The following is an 18816-nucleotide window of genomic DNA, read 5'->3' on the forward strand; positions in this document are numbered from 1 at the left end:
CAAAAACCAACCCTCTATGCTACGCTGCATTATGATGCCAGTGGGGGAAAAATGTCTGGAGTGTTTTTATGTCTCAAAATAGACTAAATAAACATCATCTAAAGACATTTTAAAAAATTATTTATTTTTGGAAGTTTTTGGGATTTGTTTCCTGTAGCAACATTGAACCATCACGGTTCATCATCTACTGTATTAGAAACACCGACCAGTCTCTGTAGACTTTACCCTTCACTGGCCTCATCCTCATCTTCCTCATCATCATCATAATAGCCTGATGTTTACTTTACTGCATCCAAAATCACATTTATTAAGGATAAAAAACTAAATTATGATGAATTATATGTTTTTGAACATTATATTTACACCTAAACACACACTACCATAGTCTCATAATGTAATATTGATTCCATAATGGTCCACTGTCGCCTCAAGGCAACGTTGCAATTTTCTATAATGGTACGTTGTTGCTTTGGGGCAACAGCTGCATTTTAACAAGTTTCCATTATTTAATAAGTAACTAAATTGCATGGAACTATTAAAAATGAAACTTTACTAATCTATTAGTGAAATATATTTTTTTCCAGATGAAAAAGGGCCAGGAAGTTACTGTATGTTTTCAGACCGTTTTAGTGGAGCAAAATGGCAAACCTGTTTCCTTTGAAAAAGTCTGCAAAAAGGGTTTCAGTGGCTTCTTGAAAGTCATGTGATAAATTAAAGCATTGTTATTGGTTCTCTAAGGTCTCCTCTCTTTTTTAAAGTATTACAGCATTAAATGATGAATTGTGGAGATGTGACAGGCCAGAAAGTGGTATGTTGCTGCCTGAGGGCAACATGGTACCATAGAGGGTTAAAAGGATAGTTCAACATTTAGTCAAACTGACCCATTGCCATAATCCCTGTAGTCATAGCTAGGGATGTCACGGTTACTTGTTTTGACAACTAATCGTGGTATTAAACGCCACAATTAATTAATCGTAAAGATTCCTAAATACCGTCACTTTCCAAAAAACATGATGGTGGAACCATATCGGCAGATGTGGCGCAAAAATAAAGGTAAATGCTCAGATACTGGTCCATTTATCTAACGTAACATGAATTGGTAGGAATTTAAATGTTAGCGTGTCATTTATAATAATAAAAAAAAGAAGCAAAACAAAACAAAAAACGATTAAAATAAACGCAAATATTTGGTATAGATAAGAATTTATGACCTGAAACATTTCCCCTGGGGATTAAGAATTGGTCATATATTAATAGATACTTGAAACATTTTGTATTAATAATGAGTAATGTAATTATATTTTGACTGTATTTGATTTTACACATTCATAGTGTTGTGAAATTAATTAGTGCATATTAATAATCGTGATAATCGTAGTACCGTGATTATTTCTCTGACAATAATCGTACCAAGAAAATTTATAACCGTGACATCACTAGTCATAGCAGTAGGTTCGTTACCTTTAATTGTCGGTGCAAGCTGTTTTTAGAACGGTGGAGCAGAGCCGTGAGCTGCTCAGAGCTACGCTACGGAGGCTCATTATGGGATTTCTTGGTTTCCCTCATCATCAAACTCATCAAATACACAATCCAACAACTCCACAACGCTCTGGTGGACAAGTTGTGAGCTGCACATTCACCACGCTATGAGATAATAACACAACGTTACCACACAGAGTTGTTTTAGAGGGAAATACAGAGACTGTTGATGAAAAACTGTCCCTGAAGGCAACGTGCATCAGCGGTTTTGCATGAATTTCCCTCTAAAACAACTCTGTGTGGTAACGTTGTGTTATTATCTCATAGCGTGGTGAATGTGCAGCTCACAACTTGTCCGCCAGAGCGTTGTGGAGTTGTTGGATTGTGTATTTGATGAGTTTGATGATGAGGGAAACCAAGAAATCCCATAATGAGCCTCCGTAGCGTAGCTCTGAGCAGCTCACGGCTCTGCTCCGCCGTTCTAAAAATAGCTTGCACCGACAACTAAAGGTAACGAACCTACTGCTACGACTATAGGGATTATGGCGATGGGCCAATTTGACAAAATGTTGAACTATCCCTTTAAGGGGCCGAGTGCACAGGGAGATTTGACGGAGTGTGTGTCTTAGGCTGTCTTTACACTGCACGGTTCAAGTGGCCCAATTCCGATTTTTTTCTCTGAAGTGGCTCAGATCGGATCTGTAACATGAACGTGTAAACGGGACAAATGCGCATGGAATCGGATATTGTCAGATCAGATTCAGGCCCCCGTTATATGTGGAAATAAATCAGATACAAATCGGATCTCTGCCAATGCGTCTGCAGTCTAAACAGACAGATCGGATCTTCCCTGGCAATGCGTGTCATACGTCATCAATGATAATATTAATTCACGTGCTCACGCGTCTCGCTGAACCTCTGTAGTCCGTGATTGACACGTGGGGCTGACCTGGACTACCGTGGCCAGCTGTGGCCAGCTGTAATCACTGTCACAGGCGTTACAGTGTTTAATAAACTCGCCGTCCCTGTAAATGAGGGAAACCTCAATGACCAACGAGTTAAAATAAAGGTTTAAATAAATAAAAAAATAATTTTTGTGGTGTCCGCGCGTCTGTTTTTTTCCCCCTCACTAGTTCTTGTTTTCATATAGCCACTACAGTAACATTCATTTCTATGCGGATCGATACGAGGGCAAGCGAGGGAGCGCGAGATAAACACCAGATTTCACGTTTTCCTACCGGCAAAAACTGAACGGAGCCGATAAGAAATCAAGAGAGGAAAAACAAACATTGTATACAAATGTGTGAGGCTGTCCCCGTCCTCACGACGTGAGCGACGGAGGATCAAACGGTGGCACAACTGTCACCGTCACCTTCGCTGTCTCATCTCACAGCAGCTCTGCTCCACGCAGCCACTTCACTAACGTTATTTTGTAACGTTCACTTTGTAAGTGACGTGTTGGATATAAACTCTGAACACCAGACTCACCTTTGTTTAAAAATATTCTTATATTATTACGTGACAATTTCCTGAAATCACTAGTTTATTTCCAGCGGGTCGTTTCATGCAAGCACAGCAGGTGTAAATGCAGATTATCAGATCTGGGTCACTTCTGATAGAACATGTAAATAGACCGTCAAAAAAATCGGATATAGGCAACAAATCGGAATTGGGCATCAAGACCTGCAGTGTAAAGACAGCCTAAGAGTGTGTGTGTGTGTGTCTGACCTTGACTCCGCCCAGTTTCCTCTTCAGCTCAAACAGGAACGTCTCTTTCCCTTTGATGCGGTTCAGGATCTCCTGCTCCGTCCTCGCCACCTGTTTCTGCACGCACAGGTGAACACGGGCTCGTCTCATTGGCCGACGCTCACAGTGACATCATCATCATTGTGTAGCTACTACGACCTTTTACCTGTTTGCTGACTCTCTCCGTCTGGACCGAGACCGTTTTGTGTGTCCGGTGTTCCTCCAGGACGCAGATGGCACAGATGCAACTCTGGCACGTCCGACAGTACACCTGCACAGTGAACGCAACGTACACACACGGTGAACGCAACGCACACACACGGTGAACGCAACGCACACACACGGTGAACGTAACATATACACACTGAAGCCCAAAACTATTTATACCCTGTCAAATACAAGGAATTTCTTCTTTTTTTCCCAGTATTTCAACTTTACTTAAAGGGATAGTTCAACATTTTGGCAAATTGGCCCATTGCCATAATCGCTATAGTCATAGCAGTAGGTTCATTACCTTTAATTGTAGGTGTAAGCTATTTTTAGTACAGCGGAGCAGAGCCGTGAGCTGCTCAGAGCTACGCTATGGAGGCTAATGGAATTTCTTGGTTTCCCTCATTAAACTCATCAAATACAAAATCCCAAAACTCCACAGCGCTTTTGTAGACAAGTTGTGAGCTGCACAACCACCACGCTATGAGATAATGACGGAACGATACGAAACTGAGCCGTTTTCGAGGTAAATTCATACAAAACCGCTGATGCGCGTTGCGTTCAGGGACAGTTTTTCAGCAAGCAGTCTCCGTATTTACCCTGTATTTACCTCGAAAACGGCTCCGTTTCGTATCGTTCCGTCATTATCTCATAGCGTGGTGGTTGTGCAGGTCACAACTTGTCTACAAAAGCGCTGTGGAGTTTTGGGATGTTGAATTTGATGAGTTTAATGAGGGAAACCAAGAAATTCCCTTAGCCTCCATAGCGTAGCTCTGAGCAGCCAGCTGCTGCGCTCCACCGTACTGAAAATAGCTTACACCTACAATTAAAGGTAATGAACCTACTGCTATGACTATAGCGATTATGGCAATGGGCCAATTTGCCAAAATGTTGAACTATCCCTTTAAAGGGGAATTTCCATTTTGTACAATCTGGACCTTATTTCTAGCATAAAATTAGATCATTTCCTCACCCAGATAACTATGGTGCCACAGACAGCGTCAGATGGAGACTCAAACATGCACCCAGAAGTTTATTTACTTCAACAAGCCGACATGTTTGTAAAACTAGATCTAATTCAAAGTCTGGCGGAGTCGAGACCCAAGTTGATCTATCTATCCATCCATCCATCTTTCTATCCATCCATCCATCCATCCATCCATCCATCCATCCATCCATCTATATATCTATCTATATATCTATTCATCTATCCATCCATCTATTAATCTATCCATCCATCTATCTATCCATCTATCTATCCATCCATCTATCTATTCATCCATCTATTCATCTATCCATCCATCCATTTATCCATCTATCCATCCATCTATCTATCCATCCATCTATTCATCTATCCATCTATCTATCCATTAATTCCATCTATCTATCCATCCATCTATTCATCTATCCATCCATCAATCCATTTATCCATCTATCCATCCATCTATTCATCTATCCATCCATCTATTCATCTATCCATCCATCTATCCATTAATCTATCTATCCATCCATCTATTCATCTATCCATCCATCTATCCATCTATCATCCATTCATCTATCCATCCATCTATCTATCCATCCATCTATTCATCTATCCATCCATCTATCTATCCATCCATCTATCTATCTATCTATCCATCCATTCATCTATCCATCCATCTATCCATCTATCCATCCATTCATCTATCCATCCATCTATTCATCTATCCATCCATCTATCTATCCATCCATCTATTCATCTATCCATCCATCCATCTATTCATCTATCCATCCATCTATCTATCCATCCATCTATTCATCTATCCATCCATCTATCTATCCATCCATCCATCCATCTATCCATCCATCTATCCATCCATCTATTCATCTATCCATCCATCCATCTATTCATCTATCCATCCATCTATCTATCCATCCATCTATCCATCCATCTATTCATCTATCCATCCATCTATCTATCCATCCATCTATTCATCTATCCATCCATCTATCTATCCATCTATCCATCCATCTTTCCATCTATCCATCCATCCTACATGACAGTGAGTCAGGAGGAGCATGTGACTGTGACATCACAGCAGCAGCGTGCGGTGTGCAGTGTGCTCTGACCTCCAGCAGGCGGCGGTGTTGGCAGCAGGTTCGACCCCTCAGCGCGTCCCGCGGCTCCATCAGCGGGTGTTTGGCGTAGAAGGCCGTGGTCTGGTGCGGCTGCACGTGCTCGCCGCAGTACGAGGCGGTGCAGGTGAGACAGGAGCTGACGGCCGGACGCTTCACGCCCGTGCAGACGTCGCACCACACCACGTCCTCCCCCCCCGCCGCCGCCGCCGCCGCCGCCGCCGCCTCGCCCGCCGCCATCGACAGGAACGGGTTGGTGCTCACGCTGGTCGCCATGGCGCCCTCTGCCACCGTGCCCGTCCCGTTCCTGACGGGCACGGGGAGCCCGGCGGCGGCGTAGCGAGCTAGCTTGTACTTGTCCGTGATCACAGCGAAGACTTTGTTGACGCTGAGGCGAGGACGTTCGTCAAACTGGCGCTTGCAGAGAGGACAGGTGCAGACGGGGCTGGACGCCCAGTAGCCGCCGATACACGCCTGGACAGAGGACAGGAGACGGATTTTAGTTTCACATCCACGTGGCGACTGTTTATCCACCACTTTCAGGAGAACGACGCTGGGTGTCGCCATGACACTCCATTCATTGCATTTTAGATTAACGTTAGCTGGGCTAACCGTTAGTTGTTAGCCGTTAGCCGTTAGCAGTGTCTTAAATAACTCAATAAACGGCCCATGAACAAATATTTTCTCCAGCGGATATCCTAGTTCCAACATGACTGAGCTAACTGGAGTAGTTTCATGTCGTGTCCCACAACGGGAGGGTTTTAACAGCTGACGTCCTGATGTTAGCTTAGCTGTCAGCAGCAGCTAAGCTAACAACAACGATAACCACGACTAATTACAAAAACGTGCACACAGAAATAGTAATGTTTGTTCAATAATTTGTGATTTGGCGCTCCTGTTTCCCTGCTTTTATTAGTGCATTCTGTCAATTTTTTAAATATTATGGTTATTATGTCCTATTTCAATTAATCTTAATATTGATCTGTTCCCACTTTACCTGCCCAGGGACGACAGGCGGAAATTAGCAACTGTTGTTATAACCTGGCTCAAAGCATCTCTTCTTGTTTTACAAGATTAATGTTTTTTTGTGCATTGTCCCTGTTTTAAATAAATAAATTCATTCATTCATTCAACAAACATCAGATTTAGTCCAAACGGTTTTGGCAGCCCGGAGCCCCCACATTTGGTACCTACACCGGTGGCTAACGCTACCAGTTAGCCGCTAACGCTACCAGTTAGCCGCTCACTAGAATGCTACTAAAACCCACTTCCGTTGTGGTGTGACGCAATGGATCATGGGAAAATAAAGTGGTGGATATTAGATCAAAGCAGCCGGTCTTTTACATGTGAGACTATTTGTTGTGTTCGTGTGTAACGCTGGGACACGGGCGGCGTGCGAGTGATGTCACGGTCGGCGTGGGGATGTCACCTGGCAGAAGTTGTGTCCACACGGAGTGGAGACGGGTTCGTCAAACAGGTCCAGGCAGATGGAGCAGGTCAACTCCTGCTCCGAGAACAGATCTGGAGCCGCCGCCTCCGCCATCGTCCTACGGCCACAGACAGGAAGTCTTTACACAGCGTCACGGCAACCACCAGAGACACAGGAAGTCTTCACACAGCGTCACGGCAACCACCAGAGACAGGAAGTCTTTGCACAGCGTCACGGCAACCACCAGACACAGGAAGTCTTCACACAGCGTCACGGCAACCACCAGACACAGGTGACAGACCAGTGAGAGGAGAGACAGGTGAGGACGGAAAGGTGAGAGGACAGACAGAGGACAGACAGGTGAAAAACACAGTAAATGACATGAAGCATAAGAAGGCAGGTTAAGACAGAAGGACACTGTCCCCAGATATAGGCACCATAGACATCCAAGTAAAAATAAACATGGAAACATTCGTCCTAATAAAAAAAAAAAGACAACAAGCTTTTTAGAGTGTACAGTGGAGGTATCCGTGTCTCAGCGCCACTTTCTATAGAAGAATGACAATAAAATAATGATAAAGATAATAATGAATAGTTAAAACCTTCTATTTGGCCCTGACTGAGGCTAGAGGTTGTTTAGGCTGCGCACAGCACAGGAAGAAACTGCCTGTGAACCGGGAGGAAGAGCATTTAATGGAGCGGTAGCCTACCGTCTACCGGAAGGAGAGGAACAAAGAGACTAGAGGCAGGGCCCGAGCCAGGAGCCTGGAGTTGTAAAGTGCATCAAGTTTAGGCAGATCATATGTATATATATATATATACACACACACAGTATGTAGCTTTATTTCACAGACTCCAAGTCCAACAATTGACACAAACAAACATAGACAAACAATATAGACAGCACACAGTCTGTCCACACACACAAACTAAAAACAGTACAGTTGTTCAGACCAGTGTTTCCAAAACATGGAAGTGTATTTCGTGTCACTCTGAGTTGGCTCAGTCAGAGACATTAGTTATAATTCCATTTTTTGATTGATACAGTCTGCAGATAAATTTATAAATATAATTTCTTAACAAAGCATTGAATGTGGGGACATTACAGGGCACAAACTAACAGCTGCACTTTCCCACCGTAGAAACTTCAGCAAGATACGAAGGGCGTCATTATACGCAACCTTGTTTTTATTCATCTTACCTTGACTATAATTGCACCAGAGGTGTGCTGTATATAGGCTAGTGGTGTACAGCTCTAAAGAGAGCAGTGGTCAGTGATCAGTAGACTACCAATGGTTTTCTGAGCCAGATCGACTGTTCTGGTCAGAGATTTCTGGTCCTGAACAGTGAGGTTACTGAACCAAACTGTGGACAAAAAAGGAAGAATACTTTCTATTATGCACCTATAAAAGTTACAGTAATCAAGATCTGACAGTTAGAAGTAAAGTCTTTCATCTTACGAAGGAAGAAAAGTCGTTGCATGGATCTTTTGACAATAATACTGGTGTTCAGGTGCCAGCTGGGATTGTTTGTAATAGTGACACTAAGGAATTTGAAACTTTTAACCATCTCAACCTCTGTGTTGTTTACAATGAGAGGGAGATGGGGTGGTTTATTCCTGTGGAAGTCCATTAGAATCTACTTCGTTTTGGAAGCATTTAGAATAAGGTTGTTCATCTCACTCCATTTAACTGGGTTCTGTACCTCGGCTCTGTAGAGCCACTCATCGTTACAATTTATTAGGTGAGGACAGAAATTATTTGGGACTAAATATAACTTGAGTTGTTTAACAGCACTGACTGATAATCCTGAATTAACCATGGGGGGGGGCATTGGGCCCAACTTTTGGAACTGGTATGAAGCAGGAATTTACCATATTCATGACCTTTGGGATAGGGGAAAATTTAAAACATTTGAATCATTACAGGCTACATACAAACTACAAACAAAACAATTTTACAAATACCTCCAGGTCAGACACTATTGCCTAGTCCACACGAGCCCGGGTATTTTTGAAACCGTGAACATATGTTCCCGGTTGTATGTCCTGTCCACATGCAACCGTGCTTTTGGAACCCTGAAACCGTGGTTTTTTGAAACCGGAGTCCAGGGTGGGGTTTTCGGCCGGGGTTGGTTTCACCGGGTGCGTGTGGACACTGCAACCGTGATTGTTTTACTCGTTTACGTCATAGCTGCACACGTGCTGATGTAAACACTGCCAGCTGCAGAGGTTGTTTGCAGCGGTTTGCAGGTGAGCTCGCAAAAATGGAGGTGACAAAGTGGATTTTTATCACTTTTTATTTTTATCTTTTATTTTTTTACATCATCTAAATGCTAGATGCACACAGCACAACAACACAGCGCACAACAACACACAGCACAAGAGTCAAGACACAGCGCAGCAACATGTGCAGGCTGCTGCAGCAGTGCACGTCAAAGGGACACCGCCGAAAATAAAATAAATAGGCTACACATTTTTATTAAATTAATTAATATTTAATTGTTGGACTTGGAGTCTGTGAAATAAAGCTATAATAACACGTAGTTTTGAAATGGTTTTTGCGCATGTTTACATCCATAAAATGACCAAAAATGAACACTATAAGCGGATTTCTTGATAACGAATTATTTAAACAGCATTTGTATAGAAATGATTCCGTCCCAAGCCTTTTGATCCATAAGCGGTTTCCACTGTATTTTGATTGGTTAAAACAGCCTTCCACACGTGCATTGCGTCACTTGGTAGCGGATTTCACGGTTGCGTGTGTACGGAGTGTTTTTATTACAGCACTGGTGTGGACGCGAAGCAAAACTCCGGTTTCAAAAATACCCGGGCTCGTGTGGACTAGGCCTATGTGTATACTAAAATGGATACGCTCAATCTTCCAGATGACTTTAACTCGTTAGAAAAGACTCTTTTAGACAGTCTTAAACAAGGTCACTTTGTCTCCAAATTTTATTCCAAATTGCAATATTTGAAAACAGACAGATTATCATTCCTCAGACAGATTATCATTCCTCAGGAAACTATGGGAGACCCAGTTGAAAACAACGATAGACGGTGAAATATGGGAGGAAATCTTACTTTTACCTTCGAAAATATCCATATGTAACAGATTCAGAGAAATGCAATATAATATCTTACAAAATGTTTATATATCTCCATATATGTATAGTAAATATACAGCAGGGGCCTCTCCAAACTGTCCAAAATGTAAGACTATTTCAGGGACAAGATTTCACTGCCTCTGGGAATGGGAAAAGATTCAACGGTTTTTGGCAAACTGTACAGTATGTTCTGAGGTTAGTGTGATAATTAAACAGCAGCTACAGCCTATTCCAATATTGTGTTTATTGGGTTACATCCCTGAATCAATAAGATCACATAAAAACACTGTACACTTTCTGCTTCTGTTGGGCCGAAAGGCTGTTATGACCAAATGGGTAGGAGATGAACCTGCTTCAATACATCTGTGGAAGTCTTTGATATCAGACTATATTTCTCTGGAAAGACTAAGATTTTGTATCAGCAAAGTTTGACAAAGTGTTAAAGTAGCTGGGAACTCAGAATGCAACTGGCTGAAATGTTAAGACCTAACAAGGACCTTTGAGATCATTGTTGTGGAATATATTCTGGATTTGCTACATACTGTATCTATAATCTGTATGCACTGTACTGGACTGTTATCATTTTCAGAAAAAGACAGGTGAGACAGACAGAACGAGGACAGACAGGTGAGAGGACAGACAGAACGAGGACAGACAGGTGTCTCTACCTGTGGTGTGCAGCTTCCTGTGTGAGATCGGGCTGATAACTCTGTACAGGTGAGGACAGGTAAAAGGGGGCGGAGCCAACGTCACCTGTACAAAACACAACACAACAGAGGAACTGAATGAGACAAACACAGGTTTTACGGCTGAAGCTCAGTGGTTTCTGACCGACCAATCAGCTCTGTTGTTCAGCTGAAACCGTCCAATCACAGCGTCTCGAGTGGGGAAAAAAAGAACCCTTCACAATAAAGGGACATCAGAGAGAAGACAGGACAACTTCATCTTCCTTTGACACTGAGCTGCTTCCTGATTGGCTCCTGCAGCCAACGCCTGTGTTCACTGATGCTAAGCTAGGCCAGGCTAGGCTAGGCTAGGCTAAGCTAGGCTAGGCTAAGCTAGGCTAACCATGTGCTGCTGCAGACAGGAGCCTGATCTACCTGTGGAGCTCCGACCAATCACTGCTCAGCTGCTCTGACACAAACAGGTGAAGCTGAAACCAAACACAGTGAAACTAAACGACACAAACCAACCAACAACAGGAAGTGGAGAACGGGTTCAAGTCTCTAAACGTTCGTCCTCCTCCAACATGAAGAGGGTTTAAAGTCTGAAAGCAGCTGAAGTGAGAGCAGAGCAGCAGCAGCAGCTCCTTACCTTCCTGCTGGTCCAGCTGTCAACACACTGATCCTGAAACTCAGGTTAGAGGCGGCCTGTGACGTCACGGTGGGCGGGGCCTCGCTCTGTGACGTCACGGTGGGCGGGGCCTCGCGGCAGAAAGTGGCCAGGTGGGTTTGGGTGGTTTGTTCACTGCTGCTGCCGTTTGAACAGACTCACACACAGAGATGGACAGAGTACTCAACCCCAGTACTTGAGTAAGAGTACAAATACTACTGGTCGACATTTACTCTGTTACAAGTAAAAGTAGCTCAGTCCACATGTTACTGCAGTAAGAGTACAAATGTACTTGCTTTTAAAGGTAGGGGAGAGTGGGGTAAAGTGAGACACTTTTTACATTTGCTCCCCTCTAAGCGAGCTAAAATGATTTATCAGTCAAATTTACACATTTCCCATTAATTCAGGATGTTTCCTAGCAATGGAAATTATCAGAATGTATTTAGAATGAAGGACAGTGAAAATATGATTGTTTTAAAAAAAGTGGTCTTGTGTCTCACTTTACCCCAGCTCAGGGGTAAACTGAGACAGACTAGAGAAATCAAGGGGGTAAACTGATCCACTTACTTGTTCCACTCTGAAACCACCATAACAACACATGTTGTAACAGTTAGAGTCCTGACAGCTGGACAACCACACATCCCAGAACTAATGTCGGACTAGTAGCAGAATCATGGGGATTGGTCAATTAAGCACTTTTTTTTCTAAACACAAAGTGACTCAAGAACAAAATCAAATACAACACAGAATGTTTTAATTAACATTCAAATGACAGATAGAACCAGTTAGATAGTCTGGGGGTCAGGTTGTAGGACCCGACAATCGTGACCATTTTGATCAAAAGTCCTCTTTTATGTGGGGGGAGCCGACAAAGTGGAATGTGACTAAAATTGAATGTAACCAATAAAGAAGTGAGCTGACTGAGAGCACATAGCATAACAAAGCAGTGTGGCTACAGATCATGTTTGATCACGCGAGATTTCTGGCTTGGGGGACGAGATTCTAGTGTAAATCTTTGTGTGTGGTGCTCACAGTCTCACTCATGGATTTATTATAATACATCCATGGTCTCACTTTACCCCGCAGCATTTGTCTCACTTTACCCCAACACCCCCATTTTAGAAAAAACAACCTCTCTTAGAAATTCAGGCTAATTTTCAGCCAGCATCATCACATGGTTTTATGTGTTGGTAGTTCATCATCATGTATCATATACGTTTTTCTACCTGAATCAATTTGCTTTGGCACAACAGTTGATTAAGTTGACAGCAAGAAAATGTACTTTTACATGCAATAATCATATTTTTGTGAAAAGAACATGCTTTCCACAGCATCATGAGGTCCTCTCCTTCATGGCCATGGGGAAATGGAAGGGGCTTGAAAACATAATGGTCACATGACCAAAAATGTGTTCCGTTTTCTAGATACAGGGGGTGTCTCACATTACCCCACTCTCCCCTACTTATGTATCCAAAAGTTCGTGCTTTTAAATGTACTTTAAGTCAAAGTCAGAGTCAGAGTAAATGTCTTATTCTTCACATCAATGAATGACTCTAATAGTTTGTAAATGAATGTAAGGAGCTTTTAACTCTTGTTAGTGAGAATGAACTCTTTGCTGCTCAGCTGCACTGATGTGCTGCTTTTAGGGGTTAGGGTTTCCTTCACAGACAAACACAGCTTACCCAGGGGGCAAAAATCCCAGTTTTTTGAAAAACGGACACGGAGCGTTGTAAAAGGTTTGACACCAGAAATGATATCTAGGAACTTCAAGGATTAAAACCTGGGTGGACAACCCGGTCAACTAGCTGCTGGAAAGCTACAGGGGGCCAAAACCCCTTTCTTGGGTCATTTTGCTGGCGAAATGATGTAAATGCAAATATTTAGGTACTACAATGGCATAAATAGTCATACAGCTATAACATTTGGCAGAGAGTATCTTGACACATAGGGGGAGGCAGGAAAAAAACATTCTGGGGTTTGTTGCAACTCGATTTTAAGATATCACCCTCAACATCCCAAAAAAGACCAAAAAAAGTACTGTTCGCCTGACAAATTCTCATGAAAATTATTATTTTTCAGCACTTTATGGAGAATATCTATGCTTAACATGTATATAGAAAGATTCCTTAATTCATAAGCTTCCATTTAAGTCCAAGATAGCCTTTCTACTAGCTACTGGAAAGCCACAGGCTGTCTCCAAACAATGCAACACCTATTGTGAAAAACTATGTTAACTGGCCTGATCAGAAACCATTCTATTTCTGGTCTCCCCAAAGTGAACATATAGATAGAGAAGACCGTTGGCCACAGCAAGTGGAGCTTTTGAGATAGAAAGGCTATCTTGGACTCAAATGGAAGCTTATGAATTAAGGAATTTTTCTATATACATGCTAAACATAGATATTCTCCATAAAGTGCTGAAAAATAATAATTTTCATGAGAATTTGTCAGGCGAACAGTACTTTTTTTGGTCTTTTTTGGGATGTTGAGGGTGATATCTTAAAACTGAGTTGCAACAAACCCCAGAATGTTTTTTTCATGCCTCCCCCTATGTGTCAAGATACTCTCTGCCACATTTTATAGTTGTATGACTATTTATGCCATTGTAGTACCTAAATATTTGCATTTACATCATTTCGCCAGCAAAATGACCCCAGAAAGGGGCTTTGGCTCCCTGTAGCTTTCCAGCAGCTAGTTGACCGGGTTGTCCACCCAGGTTTTAATCCTTGAAGTTCCTAGATATCATTTCTGGTGTCAAACCTTTTACAACGCTCCGTGTCCGTTTTTTTGCTTTGCCCCCTGGGTAGCTTGTGTCCAATAGGATTTTAGAAAAAGACCTGAAAGTAACCAGTACTTTTCAGCCTTCCTACTAATTAACTCCAGTAAAAGTACTAATATTTGTCTTGGAAATGTATTCAAGTAAGAGTAATAAGTACCAAAGAAATCTAATACTCAAGTAAAGTACAAATCCTCTGGATATGTAGCTACAAGTACAGTCCTCAAGTAAATGTACTCTGTTACTGTCCACCACTGCTCACACAGAAACCAGCCGGTCTAAACCTGCTCACAGCCAAACCGACCAATCAACAACCAGCTTCATGTTTCTGTCTGTTTTCATTTCAACGTTAATGAACGAAACTAAACTTTCATTCCTCCGTGTCGCGGTTTCTTCTTCTCCGTTTGGTTTTTATTCAGATTAAACTGATTCAGTGTCAGTTTGTTGCTCGGATCAATATTCAGATTTTTATTTGATTGATTTTAGGCCAAAAATCAAAGTGAAGACGAAGTGAGAGCTGAAAACCTCAGAGTGAGTGTTTGTCATAGTTTAGCTGAGGACGAACTGGACCGAGCACATTCCTCTGTGTGTGTGTGTGTGTGTGTGTGTGTGTGTGGTGAATCCTGTTGGGTGAGGTCTGGCCTGTGATTGGCTGCTTCTTCCTGTCACTTCCTGTCTCTTATTGAATAACTCTGACGACATTAAAACTGCTGAGTCACTGTAAAACACTCAGCCAGTCGTAGATTCTAACTTCACTTTAAAGGTGAATTCATTTTTTTAAAAGTCGTGACTAAAAATATCAAATGAAAACATTTTGATTTTAAAATAAAAACAAAATAAATGTTTAAAGTTGAAATAATAAAGTTTGGTTTTAATCAGAAGCTGTAACATTACAGCTCAGAGACGATGTAATCATGATGACATCACAACCAGTTTTAAAAAGACAAACTCATTTTTATTTCAAACTTTCAAACAGGAAGTCACTTTAATGAGACGGTGAGGTCACAACTGACTGATGATGTCACAGCTTCATCAACCTGCGAGGAGGAGGAGGAGGAAGAGGAGGAGGGAGAAGAGGAGGAAGAGGAAGAAGAGGAGAAGGAGGAAGAAGAGGAGGAAGAGGAGGAGGAGGAGGAAGAAGAGGAGGAAGAAGAAGAGGAGGAGGAGGGAGGAGGAGGAGGAGGAGGAGGAAGAAGAAGAGGAGGGGGAGGAGGAAGAGGAGGAAGAGGAGGAGGAGGAGGAGGAAGAAGAAGAGGAGAAGGAGGAAGAAGAGGAGAAGGAGGAAGAGGAAGAAGAGGAGGAGGAGGAAGAAGAGGAAGAGGAGGAGGAGGAAGAGAGGAGGAGGAAGAGGAGGAGAAGGAGGAGGAGGAAGAGGAGGAGGAAGGAGGCAGACAATTGTCCAAGTCCCTCCGATCCGAGTCCCAAGCGAGTCTCAAGTCATTTGGTTCAAGTCTCAAGCAAGTCCCAAGTCTTTTCTTTTGTGAGCAAGTCAAGTCAAGTCCTGCACCAGTGTCCCCCAGCCAACCCACAAAGCACCCGGGTTTATATCTTGAAGAGAAAAACCTTATCTTCCTAATGTCAATGTCAAAAAAGAGCGTGCAGACTAGTGTGCATGGTTTTTTTTTATCTCAAGTGGGCCGGACCAGTAAAATAACAGCATAACAGCCTATGAATAACGAGAACTCTAAATTCTTCCCTTTGTTTTAGTGCAAAGAAGTAGGCTACAAGTAGCTACATTATTAAGATGTTTACAGTTAATTAACTATACTTTTACAGAACATTATGAACAACCTGACAATTATTGAAAAAAAATATGTGCATTTTCAACATCATCAAGCCTCTTCTGTCTTCTATGTAATTTTCCCACTTGGCAAATTCATCCTATGGGCCGGATTGGACCCTCTGGCGGGCCGCTTTGAAGAAATGCATCATAATGAATGTAATGAAACGATAGCAACGCATTAGACGTATATTATAGCTCCTTTCTTTTAAAGTAAACATGTAAAATACACTGTAGGGGAAACAATGGATCAGTAAACGCATGCAATCAAGCGCAAAAGTGCGTGCTCCCGCTTCGGGGAAAACAAAAACAAAAACAGAGCCCGTCTGAACCTGCTAGAGCGCGCGCTGTGCACACAAACGGACTGCACTGGGCATACTTGAATGATAGATAGAAAGAAAATATACAATGAAAAAATATAGAAAATATACAATGAAAAAATATACAATGAAAAAAAACAGGCCTATAAGTCGTCTGAGTCATCTTGTCTCAAATCGAGTCGAGTCTGGAGCCATTAGGCGCGTTTCCATTGCAGGAACTTCGGGGTAATTTTACGGGGCCATCCCCGTTGGTGCGTGTTTCCACTGCAGGAACCTCCCCCACAGGGCCATTTACAGGAACCTTTACGGGGGGCAACGGAGTACCTACTCCAGGGTAGGTACTCCGTTCGGCCCTGAAAAGCTCCTGGGTGGGGCTCGAGGTTAACCCGGCACTGATTGGCTAAAGCTAGAGCAGCTCGGCACCGAGGAGATTCGCACCTCGACACACTGGGGATCCATCACGCCACAAAACAATGCCGTGAAAAGTAAAAAAAAAAAAAAAAAAAAACTCAAGCAGGATTGCAATCAACCGCTGTGTGCACAAACACACAAACCAGAAACGCGGCTACCGCCTCAGCTCCTTCCATCCTTCTTCGTTGTTGTTATGATTTTTGTGCATGTGCTTGTGACCTGCCTGGGTGACGTCACGGTCGAAACTGTCGCACAACGATTTAAGCGGCGATTGAAACTCATGACGTCGCCGCGGGGTCCGACTCTGCAGTGGAAACACGACCACTGAGAGGACGGTTCCTGTAGAAGTTCCTACCCCCTCCCTTTACCAGGAACTCCTGCAGTGGAAACACGGCTATTGTCTCCCAAGTCGAGTCAAGTCGCAAGTCGTTAAATTTGCGACTCGAGTTGACTCGAGTCCGAGTCCCTATGACTCGAGTCCGATTGTCTGGAAGGAGGAGGAGGAGGAGGAGGAGGAGTAGGAGGAGGAGGAGCAGAGAGTGTGTAGAGGATCAGATGAGTCCAGAGACAGTGATGATCTCTGTCAGGTCCAGAACACACAGGGAGGATGGTGGACTGGACTCTGAGAGAGACAGTGGAGCTGCTCTCAGATCAGATCAGGAGGTTCAGGACTAGAGGAATGGAGGAGTTTAGTCCCATCTGAGAAGAGAAGCAGAGGACAGAGGTGATGGATCAGTGATTGTCTCTCTCTCTGCTCTGATTGGCTGACTGTTGTCTCTCTCTGCTCTGATTGGCTGATTGTTGTCTCTCTCTGCTCTGATTGGCTGACTGTTGTCTCTCTGCTCTGATTGGCTGACTGTTGTCTCTCTCTCTGCTCTGATTGGCTGACTGTTGTCCCTGTTATTGTCTCACACTGACTTTAGTCCAACAGTGCTGAAAGCAGCACAGACTGACTCCGCCCCCCGACTGACCGCAGAGTCTCCAGTCTACAGTCTGGACTCTTCACAAGATCACTCAGATCCTTCAGGTCTGAATACTTCAGGTTGTTCTGACACAGGTCCAGGTGTCTCAGGTGGGAGAGGTTGGACTTCAGAGCTGAGACCAGAGAAGAACAGCTGATCTCTGACAAACTGCAGTTCACCAATCTGAATAAAGAATAAAAGAAGAAGATAAATTCATTGATGATCAGAGAGAAGAGTTTTTTCTTCAACAGGTGAATTTCAGTGTCTTTGTCCAAACATGAGTTGTGAGGATCTTGTGCACATTGTTGTGATAGAGATGAAGTGAGTTGATGAGCTGATACTGGACATTTTCTCCAGAGTTTCTAGAAAACATGAGTCGTCTGACTGAGAGAAATACGAGTGTGTGTGAAGGTTGAACTGAAGTGATCAGACATTATTCATGACCACTGAGTGAAATGAGCGGAAACTGAAGAATCATTCTCACACAACAACAACTGCAAATATTCAGCAACCACTATTTCAGATGTCATTCATCAATTCAATCAAAGTCAAAGATTCAAGTTCTGAGTGAAGATCAATCAGGTTCAGTTGTGGATCAAAGATCTAAGATCTACAACAGTAACAGTCAGTGAACTGACCTCAGAGTCTCCAGTCTATAGTCTGGACTCTCCAGAAAACCACTCAGAACCTTCACTCCTGAATCCTGCAGCTTGTTTCCACTCAGGTCCAGGTGTCTCAGGTGGGAGGGGTTGGACTTCAGAGCTGAGACCAGAGAAGAACAGCTGATCTCTGACAAACTGCAGCCCTGCAATCTGAATAAAGAATAAAAGAAGAAGATTAATTCATTGATGATCAGAAAGAAGAGTTTTTTCTTCAACAGGTGAATTTCAGTGTCTTTGTCCAAACATGAGTTGTGAGGATCTTGTGCACATTGTTGTGATAGAGATGAAGTGAGTTGATGAGCTGATACTGGACATTTTCTCCAGAGTTTCTAGAAAACATGAGTCGTCTGACTGAGAGAAATACGAGTGTGTGTGAAGGTTGAACTGAAGTGAACAGACATTATTCATGACCACTGAGTGAAATGAGCTGAAACTGAATGAGTGAAGATCAACCAGGTTCAGTTGTGGATCAAAGATCTAAGATCT

General features: G+C 42.9%; 2 protein-coding genes across 3 annotated transcripts in view; both read right to left on the bottom strand.

Moving 5' to 3' along the window:
- Positions 1 to 10774, bottom strand: part of btr30 (bloodthirsty-related gene family, member 30) — a 35291-nt gene extending 24517 nt beyond the window's left edge. Inside the window, exons 1-5 of the mRNA XM_085783296.1 lie at positions 10756 to 10774; positions 6980 to 7097; positions 5545 to 6024; positions 3392 to 3496; positions 3208 to 3303 (exon numbers count right to left, since the gene is read on the bottom strand). Coding sequence (XP_085639422.1) covers positions 3208 to 3303; positions 3392 to 3496; positions 5545 to 6024; positions 6980 to 7093 — 795 coding nt within the window. The 5' untranslated portion in view covers positions 7094 to 7097; positions 10756 to 10774. The remainder of the gene's footprint in view (positions 1 to 3207; positions 3304 to 3391; positions 3497 to 5544; positions 6025 to 6979; positions 7098 to 10755) is intronic.
- Positions 10775 to 17193: 6419 nt separating this feature from the next.
- Positions 17194 to 18816, bottom strand: part of LOC146982284 (uncharacterized) — a 62745-nt gene continuing 61122 nt past the window's right edge. Inside the window, exons 14-16 of one of the 2 annotated variants that reach the window (XM_085783278.1) lie at positions 18307 to 18480; positions 17678 to 17851; positions 17194 to 17405 (exon numbers count right to left, since the gene is read on the bottom strand). In XM_085783278.1, coding sequence (XP_085639404.1) covers positions 17396 to 17405; positions 17678 to 17851; positions 18307 to 18480 — 358 coding nt within the window. In that variant the 3' untranslated portion in view covers positions 17194 to 17395. Of the gene's footprint in view, positions 17406 to 17624; positions 17852 to 18306; positions 18481 to 18816 lie in introns of those variants that run through there. The other variant, XM_085783280.1, reaches the window with a different exon arrangement.

The sequence above is a fragment of the Trachurus japonicus genome, chromosome 8, assembly GCF_045865225.1.
Source record: "Trachurus japonicus isolate A0001 chromosome 8, Traja_1.0".
Lineage (NCBI taxonomy): Eukaryota > Metazoa > Chordata > Actinopteri > Carangiformes > Carangidae > Trachurus > Trachurus japonicus.